This window comes from Corvus hawaiiensis, chromosome 24, assembly GCF_020740725.1.
Source record: "Corvus hawaiiensis isolate bCorHaw1 chromosome 24, bCorHaw1.pri.cur, whole genome shotgun sequence".
NCBI lineage: Eukaryota > Metazoa > Chordata > Aves > Passeriformes > Corvidae > Corvus > Corvus hawaiiensis.
The window spans coordinates 2,097,463-2,113,412 of NC_063236.1; the positions used below are offsets into that span (position 1 = coordinate 2,097,463).

A 15,950-nucleotide genomic window follows, 5' to 3' on the forward strand; every position below is an offset into this window, starting at 1 on the left:
AAGCGTTCGAAGAGCACACACGGATGCTCGGCGCGGTCCCTCTGCAGCCTGGCAGGGCCCAGACTGGGGTTTTTTACACAAAATCTCTCAAATCTCTTCTTTTCGCCCCAAAGGGGCTGTGGCTGCGCTGCTGGCGCTGTCCCTTGTCCCCATCCTTGCCGCCCTCCTCGGACTATTTCTGCCTCGGAACGTTTCTCCTCAGTTGCGGTTCCCGCCCGGCGCGCGGGAGCAGCGGGAAAATGGCGGCGCCCATGAGCAGGGGGAGCCGCGGCCCCGAGCCCGGCGCGGCTCCCTACGGGAACTTCCCGAATTATTCCCGGTTCCACCCGCCCGAGGGCCGCGTCAGTCTCCTGCCCCAAGGGCTCCTGCGCAGCCTCTTCCCCGCGGCCACCCGCCCGCTGCTCGGGCTCGACGTGGGCTGCAACTCCGGGGTGAGGGGGCGGCACGCGGGCGGGTTTGGGGCGCCTTGGGGGGACGGGGTGGGGCCAACTGGGGAGGCACCAGTTTGGGGTGTTGGGGGCACCGGGGCAGACTGGGAAACCCTGGTGTGGGGTACTGGGAGACGCTGGTACAGACTGGAGGACACTGGTGTGGGGTACTGGGGAATATTGTGAGGCGCTGGTGGGGGGTACTGGGACACACTGGGAGCCCCCTGGTACTGGGGGCACTGGGACAGAGTGGGGAGGTCCTGGTGGGGGGCACTGGGGGACAATCCAGCCCATGGAAAAGGCTCGGGATGAGGCACTGGTCTGTGGTGGTGCAGACTGGGAACACAGGTGGGAAACGAAGGAGGAGGGCAACGGGACAAACTGGGAATACTGGAAAAGGCAGGGATCCGGGGGAGGCAGATGGGAACGGTGGGGGGGCCGTGGTGGGGAGTGCTGGGAGCACTGGGGGAGCTGGGGAGGACTGGGGCAGGCAGTGCCGAGGGTGTTGGAGGGAGGACTGGGAACACTGAGGAGAAACTGTCCTGGATCTGTTAAATTCCTCGAGGGATGGGGAGTGCCCCCCTGCCCTGGACACCCTGGGCCAGGGCTGGACAGCCCTTTCCATGAGGAATTTTCCCTAAAACCGAACCTAAACCTCCCCTGGAATCCGCTTCCTCTCCTCCTGTTCCCCAGGAGCGCATCCCGACCCCTCCTGGCTCCACCTCCTGTCCAGGCTGGAGAGCGAGGAGGTCCCACGTGAGACCCCCAGCTCCCTCGGGAGTGTTCCAGCTCCTTCTGGTGCTCCAGCCCTTTCCCAGCTCCATTCCCAGCTCCATTCCCAGCTCCATTTCCAGCTCCAGACACATTCCAGTCCCACAGAGTCCTGCCCTGGGACCCCCAAACTGCAATTCCCCCTGAGGCATTCCCTAAAGGACAGCTCCAGCTCCCGTTCCAGGTGAGCCTGTGGAGCAGGCCAGCGGGATGCACATTCCCAGCCTGTCCTGTGCCTGCGGCTCCAGGAGCTCCATGGAATCTCCTGTAATTAAGGATGAATCCCCTTCCCATCAGTATGCACTGTGGAAAGACATTCCAGGCTGGGGACCCTGGAATTCCGGGGGCTTGGAGCCACCTGCTCTGGTGGAAGGTGTCCCATGGCAGGGGTGGAAGGGGATGAGCTGCCTTCCTCCAGCCCGGAACATTCCATGCTTCCCTGGTTTTTGCAGCAGGCCTGAGGTGGGGGGGGGGGGGGGGTTCCAGGCTCCACCCCAGCTGCTCGGGGCTCCCAGGATGGATCTTTTGCTGATCTTGGTCAGATTTTCCTTTGGGAACCCACGGAGAGGAAGCTCCGGCGAGGTGCCGTGAGTGCTCCCCCTGAATCGCCCTTGTCCTCCCGCAGGAGCTCAGTGTGGCTCTGTACCAGCACCTCGTGGGGCTCCAGCAGAGCGATTCCAGCGGGAAGGAGCTGAACCTGCTGTGCTGTGACATCGACCCCGAGCTGATCCGGAGGGCCCAGCAGAGCAGCCCCTTCCCTGCATCCATCTCCTTTGCCAGCCTGGACATCATGGACTCCGGGGCCAGGGAAGCCTTCCTGAGCTCCTACCTGGAGCGCTTCGGCCGCTCCTCCTTCGACATCGGCTTCTGCATGTCCGTGACCATGTGGATCCACCTGAACCACGGGGACAGGGGCCTGCTGGAATTCCTGGCCCTCCTGGCCTCGCTGTGCACCTTCCTGCTGGTGGAGCCGCAGCCCTGGAAGTGCTACCGGGCGGCCGCGCGCCGGCTCCGGAGGCTGGGCCGGGCCGACTTCGAGCACTTCCGATCCCTGCGGATCAACGGGGACATGGCCGAGAGCGTCACCCGCATCCTGACGCAGGAATGCGCCATGGAGCTCGTCTGCTCCTTCGGCAGCACCAGCTGGGACAGGAGCCTGCTGCTCTTCAGATCCACCAGCGCCCACGCCGAGGGCTCCGACCGAGCAGGGGCCTCACACATCCCTGGATTGCTGGGCAAGGAGGCGGAGCTGGGAATTCCTGAATCCCCGCTGGGACCAGAGCTTGACTTCCCTTGGGAATCTGAGGCAAGGAGTGTCTGTGACTGATTTTTGGGGACAGTTTTAACCAATTTTGTGGGGTCTGAGGTGGTTCAAGGAAGTGCTCGTGCAATCCAAGTTCCTACATGTGCTTTCCATGTGTATCAAGAATATTCCCTGGAATAACAGGGAACATGCCCAAGGGAATGTAGAATGTCCTGACTGGAACGGCCTCACAAGGATCCTCGTGTCCAGCTCCCGGCCCTGCACAAGACATCCCAAAAAAATCCCACTAATCCCAAAATCCTGATGCCCACGTTGTCCAAACATTCCCAGACCTCCAGAATCATGGAATATCCAGAGCTGAAAGGGACCTGTGGGGATCACAGAGTTATGGAACATCTGGAGTTGGAAGGACCCACCTGGATCATCGAGTCCAACTCCTGGCCCTGCACAGGACACCCCAAAATCCCACCCTGTGCCTGAGTGTTATCCAAGCACGCCCTGGTCTCCAGAATTATGGAATAATCACAGTTGGAAGGGACCCCCAGCATCATCAACTCCAACTCCTGGCCCAGGACAGCCCAAAAATCCCACTGATCTCAAAATCCCAGCACCCCCAGCTTTGGCCTCTCGGGGCTGTGACCATTCCCTGGGAAGCTGTTCCAGTGCCCGACCACCCTCTGGATGAGGAACCTCTCCCAAAATCCACCCAAAACATCCCCCAGGACGTGGGTGAGGCACCTGCAGGACAATCCCCCCCCTGGACCCAGCCCCTGGCTCAACTCTCCGAGGACAGGGGTTCATCCCTAACGGTGAGTGCTTCTGGGAATAACAACCTTGGAATAAAAAGCACCGAATTTTATCCTAAATTCCGTGTTGGGGTTTTTAATCCTGTTTTTATCCCCGTTCCTTTCAGCGCTTGAGCAGTGCCAGGGCGCTGAGCTGGGAATTGTGTTGTACTTCCCGTTTTCCTTGCTCCAGTGGGAGCGAGCGAGGGAAGCCCGGGGGTGTCCCGAGCCTTGTTCCAGGTGAGCTCCGTCCCAGAGGGAGAGGAGGCGGCAGCTCCAGGAGGTGGTGCTGCTGTGTCGCTGTTCCCGCCCGGCCGAGCAGGGACCTGGGAAAACCTCGGTGGATTTGTCCTCCTCCTTACGGGGAATTCCTTGATTCCTCCTGCAGGGAGAGGGCGGGGGGAAAAGCAGATGTGTGGATCAGCCTGGAGAAGGGAAGAGAAGGGAAACCTTGGAGCCCTTTGCAGTGCCTAAAGGGGCTCCAGGAGAGCTGGAGAGGGACTGGGGACAAGGCATGGAGGGACAGGACACAGGGAACGGCTTCCTGAGGGCAGGGATGGATGGGAGATTGGGAAGGAATTGTTCCCTGGGAGGGTGGGCAGGGGCTGGAATGGATTTCCCAGAGCAGCTGTGGCTGCCCCTGGATCCCTGGCAGTGCCCACGGCCAGGCTGGACATTGGGGCCTGGAGCAGCCTGGGGCAGTGGAGGGTGTCCCTGCCCTTGGCAGGGATGGGATGGGATGGGGTGGGATGGGATGGGATGGATTTGAGGGTCCCTTCCCACCCAGCCATTCCAGGATTCCCTGTGGTTCAGGATGCTGAGCAGAGTCGCAGGAGGACTTTGAGGCCCTTCCCATAAACGCAACTTCCACGGGGATCCTGCAGCTCCTCCAGCACGGGAATCCCTTTGGGAACGGAGCAGCTCCTGACGCTCCCGGAGCTCTGGGAAGCTCTGCTGCCTCCAGGGCTGTCGCTCCTGCCGTGTTTTCCTCCACTTTCCTCCTGCCCAGCTGCTCTTTCCCAGCCGTGCTGCTGGGGGCGCTGCAGGATCGCGCATCCCACACCCTTCCCCCCCAGGAATGTTTCCCTTCCCCTGTGTCAATATTTGGTGCTGTTTTCTTTCACCTTTGAAATATTTCTGAGCTAAGCCCGGCCCTGTCCCTGCTCCCAGTTAAACGGGGAAAGAATTCCTGCCTTTCTTATTCCTTTGGGAATTTTCGTGCTTCCCTGGGAAAAAATTCTAGAAAGAGTTGCTAGGAAGGTGCATCCCAAATTGTCCCTGCCCGTGCTGGAAGGATCTTTTCCTTCAGAGAGACCCTGGTTCCTGTTCCTCACTCACTGGGGATCCCCCTGGGATGTGCCTGGAGAATTCTCCTGGGCTGCTGCTCAAGGGAGGAGTGTGGGTTGGAGTTGGTAATTCCCATTTTTCTGGTTTTTCCATGCTGTCCATGCCCGGGGTGTCTGTAAGAGCCCAATGGCTCCTTATCTCTCACTCCTGGACTTTGGAATCGCTGATGTGGCTCTGTCCCAGCAGCTCAGGAATGGCCCAACTCCAGAATTCCCTCTGCTTGGCTTTGGCACAGCCAAATCCTTTGGATTTCGCCACAAATATGGCTCAGAATGGTCAAAACAAATCCCTGTGCTCAGCCTGGAGAAAAGGAGGCTTAGGGGGGACTCTCTCCCTCTCCTGAATTCCCTGACAGGGTGGAGCCAGGGGGATTTGGGATCTGCTACCAGGGAACAAAGGAAAAACAGCCTCAAGTTGCACCAGGGGAGGTTTAGGTTTAGGAATTGAGAAAATTCCTTCCTGGAAAGGGTTGTAAAGCACTGGAAGGGGCTGCCCAAGGCACCATCCCGGGCAGGGTCCAAGGAAAGTGTGGATGTGGCACCTGGGGGCATGGTCAGGGTGGCCTTGGCCGTGCTGGGTTGATGGTTGGACTCGATCATCTCTGAGGGCTTTTCCAACCTGAACAATTCCGTGTCTGTGATCCTGGGATATTACAGAGCTCAAGATGGAGCCAGTCCTTCAGCAAGGAGAAAGCAAAATCACTTTCATTTTCCTTTCAGCTCCGTGCTCCTGCTGTCCAGGAAGGTGCTGGGACAGGAGAGGTGGGAACAGCTCTGGGATACAGCGATGGGAGAGCCTGGAAGAGACCCCATGGATCCCACTGCAGTAAGGATCTGGGGAATTCTGTCTGGTTTTAACACTCTGCATTTCCCACGTGCCTAAAATGTGTTCCCAGTTTTCCTGAGGGTGGGACAGAGGGAAATTCCAGCTGGGGGTTAAACCCATGTCTGCTCCTGGGACAGTGGCAAAGCTCTGGGTGTTCTCATGGAGAAGAAACGGCCATGGAGAAATGGAGATCCTGGAGCCAGGGACGGGTTTGGGAGGGAAGGGACCTAAATATTATCCCATCCCACCCCTGCCATGGCAGGGACACCTCCCACTGCCCCAGGCTGCTCCAAGCCCCGTCCAGCCTGGCCCTGGACACCTCCAGGGACTGGGCAGCCACAGGGAAATCCATTCCAAGCCCTCCTCACCCTCACAGTGTGGAATTCCTTCCCAATCTCCCATCCAGCCCTGCCCTCAGGAAGCCATTCCCTGTGTCCTGTCCCTCCATGCCTTGTCCCCAGTCCCTCTCCAGCTCTCCTGGAGCCCCTTCAGGCCCTGCAAGGGGCTCTGAGCTCTCCCTGGATCCCTTTCCTATCCAGACTGATGCACCCTGACCCCAGCCCCATCCAGCCTGGCCCTGGGCACTGCCAGGGATCCAGGGGCAGCCAGAGCTGCTCTGGACAACCTGACTCGGTTTCCTTGAGGGACTCCTGGGCTTGGTGACCCTGGTAGGACTCAGGACACCTGGAGCAGGCCAGGAGAGGGATGTCCCTGATCCCAGGCTGGGCCAGCCAGGGGTGGTTGCTGCTGCTGAGGGAGCTGGAGCTGCCCTGGGAGTGCAGAGCTGCCGCTGCTCCCCTGGAGCACCTGGCCGTGCCTGGGGAGCTCCCGAGCTCTGGGATCATTCCCGGGCTCCAGCCCACTTCGCCTCAGCTTTTCCATCCCCAGAATGGGTTTGATTCCGTGATGGGGAATCTCGGCTGTGTGACTGCCCAGCACTTCTGGGAAGGAAAACCTGAGCAGCTGAGCTGGACCCTGGGCTCAGAGCTGTGCCCCGTTCCCAATAATCCCTGCAGGGATTAATTAGTGCCCCGCAAGGTGCTGGGCTCATTATGCCTTCCCCTGCTGTGGGAGGTCCCTCTGCCCTTCCTGGCATGGAAGAACCGAGGCAGGGGAGCTCAAGCATCAAAATTCAGATGTTGGAGCTTCCACTTTCGAGGTGGTTCTGCAGGTGCCTCCAGCCCTTGGAGGAAGCTGGATTGGGTTGGAGTCAGTGAGATCCTTTTTTATTTTTATTTTGTATTTCTCCTTACTGTCACTCCTGTGACACTCAGTGTCACTTCCCCTAAGGGACACTTTGCTGTCTCCCAGATTCCTGTGCTGGGTGAGCACAAAGGACACATTCCCAGGGAAAAATGGAGTGTGGAACTGGAGAGTGGCCAGAGGAAACCACCTGAGAGCACCAAATGTCCCGGGGCTGCTCCCTTCAGCATCCAGAGCCTCCTGACAAAGCTGGAGAGGGAGCCCCCGTCCCTGGATGTGGCACTTGGGGATGTGCTCGGGGGTGGCTTTGGCCGTGCTGGGGGATGGTTGGACTCCATGATCTCAGAGGGCTTTTCCAGCCTGAGCCATTCCATGATCCTGTGATCACTGTCCCATTTCCATGGCTGCTTTTCCTGAGCCCTTGGAGCAGAAGGGATTCTTCAGACTCCTCAGCTCAGCTGTGATTCCTTCCCATTCCCCCATCCCTGGGCCTGGGAGGGATGAATCCCCCCATAGCCCCTTTTCCAGAGCTCATCCAGGTTTTCATTCTCTACTTCCCAGATTTACCACATGTAGAAGTTTCTGTGAGTTCCCCCTTCCTAGACTCGGCTTGGGCTTCAGCAAATGGAATTGCATTTCCTCAGAGGGAATCTCCAAAGCAGAGCCACATCCGATCCATAAAAGGCTTTCCTGGAGAGCTGGTTCAGCTGTGTTTGGCTTTGATGCTGAGGGATGGGCAGCTCCTACCCCTGGGAATTCCTGGCTGGGAAAACGAAGGATAATTCTGTCAATGTTGAATCATGGCTGCCGCATCCCTGGCAGTGCCCAAGGCCAGGCTGGACAGGGCTTGGAGCAGCCTGGGACAGTGGGAGAGTCCCTGCCATGGCAGGGGTGGCACTGGATGGGCTCTAATGTCCCTTCCCAGCCAGGGCATTTCATGATTTCTAACTGGGGACATGGCAAAAAGTGGATTAATTCAACTTCCAGTTTAATCCAAGCAGCCCAGGAGTGGAGGGCCCCACTTCAGGAGCCAGAGCTGGCAGCAGCTTCCTGGGCCCAGGAACTTGTCCCTGCAGATCCCAGGTTTGGATTTCCTTGCCTCAGCTCAGGGCAGGTTCCTTCTTGCTCCTCCTGTCACTTTGGAATTACAGGAGAAAAGGGAGAGGTGGCAACCTGTGGAAATCTGGGAATCTGATTCTGGAGAGCTGGGAAAAGAGCAGTCCCAGCCTAGACACACTTTGGGAGTCTGGCTTTTCCCTCCCAGTGTCACCAGTTCTGGGGCAAACGTTGGACTGGGGAGAGGTGAACTGGGGAGGGAGCAGAGCCCTGGGGGGATCTTGGTGGGAAAACCAAGCACAAATCCAAGGGTGAGTCTGGGGTCACTCGGGACATTTGTCCAGAGCAGCTGTGGCTGCCCCTGGATCCCTGGCAGTGCCCAAGGCCAGGCTGGACGGGGCTGGGAGCAGCCTGGGACAGTGGGAGGTGTCCCTGCCCATGGCAGGGGTGGGATGGGATGGATTTGAGGGTCCCTTTGCACCCAGACCATTCTGGGATTCCCTGACGTGCTGCGGGCAGGGCCTGCTCCGCTGGGCTGCAAACAGGGAGAGTTTGGCCGTTCCATCCTCGGGCTGTCATTCTGGACATGGAAGTGCCTTGGCCATGAACCCTCAGGTTTAATTCCAGGTGGGAAGGGTTCCTTGGAGTCTCCAAGGCTTTGTTTCAGCCTCCCTGGTCCTGCTGGAGAAGCTGGCACCTTGTGGAAGCTTCTCACTGGGCTCCCCTCTTTGGGATTTTGTTTCAACACCTCAGGTTTCCCATTTCATTCACTTATGGAACAAACTGAGGGAAAACTTTGTTTCCCCCTTGGCACAGAAGTCCCTTGGATCATCATGGACATAATCTTTGCCACTGCCTGGATCCCTGGCAGTGCCCAAGGCCAGGCTGGACAGGGCTGGGAGGAACCTGGGATAGAGGGAGGTGTCCCTGCCCATGGCAGGGGTGGCACTGGATGGGCTTTAATGTCCCTTCCCTCCCAAACCATTCCATGGCTCTTAACTCGGGCTCAAGTTCCTTGGAATGAGTTACTTTGGAGCGTCCTTGTTCCCTTAGAGCTGGGCCCACTGGAAGGGGCTGGAGTCGTGATCCGGGGTGGGGATCTGCTTCCAGGGAATATAAAATGCTCTCAGACCTTATCTCTTCTGACCAGACAACCCCAGTTCAATCAGGATCATAAAATGCTTCATATCAGCTCCCTGGAATTTTATCCTGATGTTTAATGAAGCCGCTCCGTCCTTGGATCCTCCCCGGAGCGACGTAGCCGGTTTTATTGGGAGTGAGAAAGTTCCGAGGTCAGAGCTGTCTAAAGTGGAGTGGGGCCCTGCTGTGGAGCAGGGAAGCTCCGGAGGGATCTGATCCCGTTTCCATGGCAGGACACATGTGGGATAAGTGATTGAACCGCCAGCATGTGGTGGGGCAGGGATCAGACCCTGTGGGACGGGATGCTCCAGGATCCCAGAGTGACCCCTTCTGCTAGACTGGGGTTGTGATTCCTGCATCTTCCCTGGGAAGGACAGGGGAGCTGATGCTGAGAGGCCCCTCTGTGTCCCTCGCTGTCCCTGCTCCGCCCCGGGGTCAGTCCCAGCCTCTGGAAGCTGCTGAGCTGCAGCTTTGTTCCCGCAGGAATCCGGCAGCAGTCGTGCTGGAACAGGCCCTGCTGCCAGGCTGACACATCAAAGCAGCTCCCTGGATCCTGCAGGGATCAAACGGAGCGGGCAGGGAGGGAGCAGGGAGGCTCCCAGACCTGCCAGCCCTGGGATGGCTCAGCTCTGTCTCCTCATCTCCATTAACTCCGGGAACATCCCTGCTGGACACCCCTGCTCCAGGCACTCCCAGCTTGGCTTCAGAGGCTGGAGCCAGGCTGGGAGAGCTGGGGGTGTTCACCTCACTCCAGGAAGACCTTGGAGCCCCTTCCAGTACCTAAAGTGGCTCCAGGAGAGCTGGAGAGGGACTGAGGACAAAGCATGGAGGGACAGGACACAGGGAATGGCTTCCCACTGCCAGAGGGCAGGGCTGGATGGGATATTGGGAAGGAATTGTTCCCTGGGAGGGTGGGCAGGGGCTGGAATGGATTTCCCAGAGCAGCTGTGGCTGCCCCTGGATCCCTGGCAGTGCCCAAGGCCAGGCTGGACAAGGCTGGGAGGAACCTGGGATAGTGGGAGGTGTTCCTGCCCATGGCAGGGGTGGTACTGGAGGGGCTTTAAGGTCCCTTCCCTCCCAAACCATTCCATGGATCTGTGTGAGATGGTGCTAGGAAAAGCTCTGTGAAGGGGCTGCCGTGAGGGAAGAGATCCTTGCTGGCATTTTGGGCAGAATTCCCATTCCCTGGGTGAGAAGAACAGGCAGGAGGGTGAAGGTTTAATGGGAAAAACCCCTCTGATCCAGCCAGTCTTGGTGTCCCCTCAGAGCAGGTGGCACAGCCTGAGCCAGGAATCATGGAATTGTACAGGTTGGAAAAGCCCTTGGAGATCATCAAGTCCAACTCAGCACCACCAAGGTCAGCCCTGACCATGTCCCCAGGGGCCACATCCACACATTTCTTGGACACTTTCAGGATGGGGACTCTGCCCCTGCCCTGGGCAGCCATGCCAGGGCTGGACACCCCTTCCATGAAGGATTTTTCCCAAATCTCTAATAAATGGATACAAATGTGGGATATCTCCCCCAAAGGCCCCGTGTCCACCCGGAGAAGGTCCATCCCCTCGGGCAGGAACGTCCCCTGTAGCTCTGCCCATGGGGTGGCCCGTGCATGGACACCAGGGAGTCTGGAAGGTGTGAGGGCTCCTCTGGAATGTGTGGTGGCTGCTGCCCAGGGCTCGTGGATCTGCTGGCAATGACTTGTGGGAGTGACCGCTGTGTTGTCTGCCTGGGCATTCCCAGCCTGACCAGTGCCAGCTCCTGGTGGATAACTGGGGCAGATCCCGAAGGATTTCCTGTCCCCACCCCCTGGACCTGCAGCACGTTCCTCAGGTGGGGCTTTTCCTCCACACTTGCCCCCTTGCTGGCACAGGGGGGGCTCAGTCCTTGCCTCAGAATTCCCACAGGATGAGCCCCTAAGAGCTGCCTTTGGTTCGCCCCAATCCCACTGTGGATCCCGACTGTTGTCAGCCTCGTCCTTGGAGCCGGGCAGCCACGGGGACCTGGGAAGGCCCCACTTCCACCTGGGGGGCTTCTGGTTTGGCTTCTTCCAGGACAGCTTGCTCAGTGCTCAGGGCAGCTGGGAAAGGTGTCCAGGTTTCCATGGAAAAGCAGGAGAGAGCAGAGGGGCTGCACCTGGGAGCACAGGAATGTGCAGGAAAGGTTGGAGTGGAAAAGGCTGGAGGGCGCAGCGAGAGGGAACAGGGATCCCATGGGATCTGTGAGCCCGGGAGCTGCTTTGGAAAGGAGGGAGAGGGGAAAGGAGAGTGCCTGGATGAGAACTGGGAATGAAATGACACATTCCTGGAGGATCTCCTGAGCTTTGAGTGTGGTTTGGGAATCAGGCGTTCCTGCAGTACCTCCTGGGCCTTGGTGTCATGAGCTCCATTCCATCCTCCCGAGAACTGAGGCCGAAGTGGGAATCTCACCCGAGCCTGGCCAGCTGTGGATGAGGCTTGGGAATGGAGTCGGGTGTTCCGGGGGTTCCTGCTGGCCGTGCCTGCCCAGCTCCCTTCTCTGGAGAGCTGCGCTCTGGGTGCTGGGGGTGGGATCTCCTCAGTGCAAATCTGACCTGGGGGATCCCGTGGCCAAAGGAGCTTTCCCTGGGCTGCGGGACAAGGGAAGGCCAGGCCTGGGCCGGGTCCAGGTTTCCCAGGAGACTCCGGCGTGTCCCAACCAGGGCGCTGTGCCTGGGGGGGAGGCAGGGCTGCTCCCTGTTCTCTCCTGCCCCGCGTTTCTCCCGGCTGCTGTCACCAGCACATTCCCGGTGCCCGTGCCAGCCCGGCAGGTTCCGGCGGGGCCCCTCCGTGGGACGTGGCTGCGGTTTCCAGGCCCGGCTCCAGCTGCTTTGTGGGAAGTGCTGACTCTGGCGTTGTGCGGAGCTGACTCACAGCACAGGCCCCGCCAGGAAAGGCTTTGGAAGGAGTTGTAGGGTCTGGACTCCATGGTGGAGCTGGGCTGGTTCCCCTGCAGGCTCCAAAGGAAGAGTTGTAAGGATTTTTAAGGATTTAGAGAGTTGGAAGGTGAAGGAATGTTTTAGTGAGAGTGGGAATGCCCATAAAGCCTCTGATCCAGTGCGGGTGTGGACACAGGAGCAGAGCGGAGGTTCCAGAGAGCCCTGGAAGCTTCCAGGGCCCTCCCAATCCAAGCCCTTCTAGGATTCCATGATTCTCCCCATGTTCCCTGGGAAATGCCCTGAGGATGGCCCCACTTGGTTGATGCAGAACTTGGCTCCTTTGGGCTCTGATTTCGGGGGCAGGGCAGGGGGGGCACTGGACCCGCTGATCCCTGAGGGAACACCTTGGGCAGGAGCAGCCCAAGGGTCCGCAAGGCTCTGGGAAGCCCAGAGGAGCCATGGGATCCCTCGGAGGGAGGGCACGGAGAGTGGCTCATCCCGGCCCCTCTCTGCGATGTCCCATCGTGGAAATCCAGGCTTGCCTGGGGACAGAACAGGGAAAGGTCCCGTTTTCCCCATCACAGGCACTGCTTTCCCTGGGCAGCTGAGCCGTGGTTCCAGGGTGGAAAACCGGGTGACCTGGGGGGACTGGAGGTGGCAAAGAGCTGGGGCAGAGGGAAGGGGCGGCAGGTCATGGAATCACGGAATCACCAGGGTTGGGAGAGACCCTCCGGATCATCCCCAGCAGCACCACCGAAGGGACCTCAGGAAGGCCAGAGCAGGAGCTGGGCACCTCCACAGGCTCCAGGACCCCCTTCCCTGGCCCTGGCAGAGCTGTGCCGGGAAGGCTCCGGCGCTGCCGATGTGCTGATGTGGGAGCTTTGCACCACCGAGATTTGCCGCCTGTGCAAAACCCAGGGAAAGCGGGTTGGGGCCGGAGCCGCGGCGTTCCCAGCCCAGGGCAGGGACGCGGGAGGATCAGAGGGATCGGAGCTCGGGAGGCTCCAGGGACGCGCCCAGAGCGGCTCCCGAAGCTGCCCCGGGGCCGGGCGGAGCCTCCCGAGCGCCTTTCCCAGCCAGGTGCAGCAGCAGCTGAGGGAAAACGAGGATCCTTACTGAGAACAGGGACGTGCACCCGGATTCTCCGGGATGCTCCTGCACAGGGGGGATTCAGGGATGCTCCCCCAGGTGTGCTTTACAGATGCAGGTTTAGCCCCAGGTGTTCCATCCCCACACGCAGGGATCTGTGTGTGTGATCCTGGGCCTGCCATCCCTGGATTTCTCCCTGCTCTGGGCAGTGTTTGCTCCCCGAGTCTGTTTTCTCTCAAATTCCAGTCTCTTGACACTCGGAGCTGAGCACGTCGGGAGCAGGGAGAGGTGAGAGGAGGGAGCTGGGTGGGATGTGGACGTGATCCAGGACTCCCTGTCAAAACATCCCCACCCCATTCCTGGCGTGCTTGGGATGGTTGGTAAAAAACTCCCAGTTCAGAGTAAAACACACAGGACTTGGCACAGAGAAGCTGTTAAAGGGGCCCAGCTCCCACAAAATCCATGGGATTCATCCCACTTGTGCTGGAGCTGGAATTCTGGGTTTAAGCTGGCAGGGAAGGGCAGCTCTGCCAACTCCGGCTTCAGGAACACCCGGCTTGGTCCCAGAACCCCAGGATGGTTTTTTGGGTGGGAAGAGACCTTAAAGCCCATCCCATTCCCGACACCCTCCAGAGCCCAGGCTGTCCCAGGTCCCGTCCAGCCTGGCCGTGGGATGGGTGCCAGGATTCTGGGGGCCTCGGGGGCACCGGGAGCGGGTCTGTGCTGACCCTGCCGTTCCCGTGTGCCGCCGCAGCCCCGCGGTGGCCGAGCACAGGGAGCAGCTGGGGGCTTCTTCTCCTGATGGAGAATTCAGGGCTTTCCGGGGTGGAACAACTCGGCTGCTTTGGGAAGGAGGAGTGGGAATGCTGCCCCTTCCCAGGATGAGGAGAAGGGTGAGCAGTCCAGAGGCAATTCCCAGTTGTGGACTGGGATTTTATCCAGTGCAGGGGCTGGAGCCACTCAAGGCCTGGGTTATAAAGCCAAATACAAGGCTCTGAGTTGCTCCTTCCTCCCCTCAGGGTGGGAATTCCTGTTCCTGGGGGACACTCGGGCAGTTTGTGTTGGAATTCAGTCCTGCCAACCCCTGGATCCCCTCCCGTGGTCCAGGTGGGATCCCCTGGATCCTGCCCAAGCTTTTCCCAGGTTGTGTAAGTGCAGAGCTCCCGCCAGGGCCGGGCCTGGGCGGATCCGGCCGGGAGAGCCGATCCTGAATCCCGGCACAGGTCGGAGCACGTCCCTTGGGTGTGGGCCAAGGCAGGAGCTGCTGTTGGGAACTGGTGGGAGCAGGGATGGAGGGGGCCCAGCCCTTCATCCAGAGGCTCCACTCGTGCTCGCCAAGAGCAGGCCGGGGGAACTCAGACAGGGCTGATCCCATGGGAGCTCCGAAGAGGGGAAACGTCTCATGCTCCTGAATCTCAGACTCCCCACGGCAAATCCAAGGCTAAACGAACTCTGGGATTTTTGGAGTGCCTTGTGATCCAGATATTTGGATTTGTTCGCCCCGGTTTAGTCTGGGTTTGAGGTCCCAGTTTTTGAGGGTTTTCTGTTGTTTGAACCAGGAGAGCAGCTGGGATTCCATGAGGTCCCCACTTCAGGAGCTGGGACTTAAACTGGTGTCACCACTGGGAATGCTGGGGGTGAACTGGTGCAGATGTGTAATTCTGGTGAATTACCCCGGGAATGCTGAGGGAATGCTGGATTTACCCATTGTGGAGGGCAGGGGCTCTCAATCTGGAGTGGATCCGCGGCCGAGGCGCTGAACTGGGGCTGTTTCACTCCTCTCCTTGCAATTCCAGACCCCAAAACCACCAAAGGCTCCAAATCTTATGTCCATGGTGGGGTCTTCCATCCCTACTTCCCTCCTCCTTCCCAGAGAAGTGACAGATGCCTTTGGCTCCATGATGAGCTCTGGAAGCGAAGCTCCAGGTGTTTTATACCCCTTTTGTCAAGGGTGAATTGCCTCTCTGTGGGCCAGGGGCAGCTCTTGGTGCTGCACCGGGATTTCCCCAGCTGGGACAAAGGAGATTTGGGGACCCTTGGGGTTGGTTCTGAGGCAGGTAAAGGTGGGCGTTGGGAAGTTGGGAAGTGCTTGGAGCAGCTTTGCTGCCGCTGAGAACATTCCATGAACTCCCATGGTCCGAGTCTCCCTCCCTGGGCACAGGGGGCAGAGGGGCTGCCTGCCCGCCCCCCCCCCCCCCGATCCCCTCCAGGGCTGCCCACCCTCTTCCCACCCTCTTCCCACCATTCCCAGCCCTGTTTGCTTCCTGCGTCAGAGCCTGAGTCACCCCGGGATTCCTCAGCGCTGAAGTGGTTCCTCCTCTCCCTCCCCCTCCCCTGCCCAGGTGCTGAGGGTTTTTTTTCCGAAGCCCTGAATTTCTGGGTGTGCCCGAAGCCTCGCAAACACGGCAGGTCCCGGCAGGAGCGGCTGAGCCCCGTTCCCATTGCGAATTCCTGGCGCGGTTCCAGCGGCTGTGCCAGGAGCAGCCCCTGCGAGCTCCTCTCCCTGCTGAGCTGCGGCTTCTCTGCTCCCGCTGGGTCCCTCCGTGGACACAGAGCCCCGCACCCCCCAGACCCCTCCGTGGACACAGAGCCCCGCACCCCCCAGACCCCTCCGTGGACACAGGGCACTGTCCCAGATCCCTCAGACCCCTCCGTGGACACAGGGCACTGTCCCAGATTCCTCTGTGGACACAGGACACTGCCCTGGATGCCCCAAATCCCTGTGGATCCCCCAAAGCCCTCCATGGACACAGGACACTGTCCCAGATCCGCCTGTGCATCCCAGCTCCCTGAGGTTTGGAGAGTTCCTGGGGAACTGGTGGATCAGAGAGATCCGTGGGGCTGGGAGGGAGCAGAGCCTGGAGAAGGGAAGGCTCTGGAGACACCTTGGAGCCTCTTCCAGTGCCCAAAGTGGCTCCAGGAGAGCTGGAGAGGGACTTGGGAGAAGGGATGGAGGGACAGGACACAGGGAATGGCTTCCTGAGGGCAGGGCTGGATGGGATATTGGGAAGGAATTGTTCCCTGTGAGAGTGGGGAGGCCCTGGAATGGATTTCCCAGAGAATGCCCCTGGATCCCTGGCAGTGCCCAAGGCCAGGCTGGACATTGGGGCTTGGAGCAGCCTGGGGCAGTGGGAGGTGTCCCTTCTCAT

At 59.6% G+C, this 15,950-nt stretch overlaps 1 protein-coding gene across 2 annotated transcripts in view; it reads left to right on the top strand.

Annotated features, from left to right (window-relative positions):
- Nucleotides 1–15,950, top strand: part of BCDIN3D (BCDIN3 domain containing RNA methyltransferase) — a 23,855-nt gene continuing 7,905 nt past the window's right edge. The window contains exons 1-3 of one of the 2 annotated variants that reach the window (XR_007208128.1): nt 1–431; nt 1,825–3,272; nt 5,315–5,420. Coding sequence is in view for 1 of the 2 variants with exons in the window: in XM_048327813.1 (XP_048183770.1) it covers nt 24–431; nt 1,825–2,526 (1,110 nt within the window). In the remaining variant the exon portion in view is untranslated. Of the gene's footprint in view, nt 432–1,824; nt 3,330–5,314; nt 5,421–15,950 lie in introns of those variants that run through there. The other variant, XM_048327813.1, reaches the window with a different exon arrangement.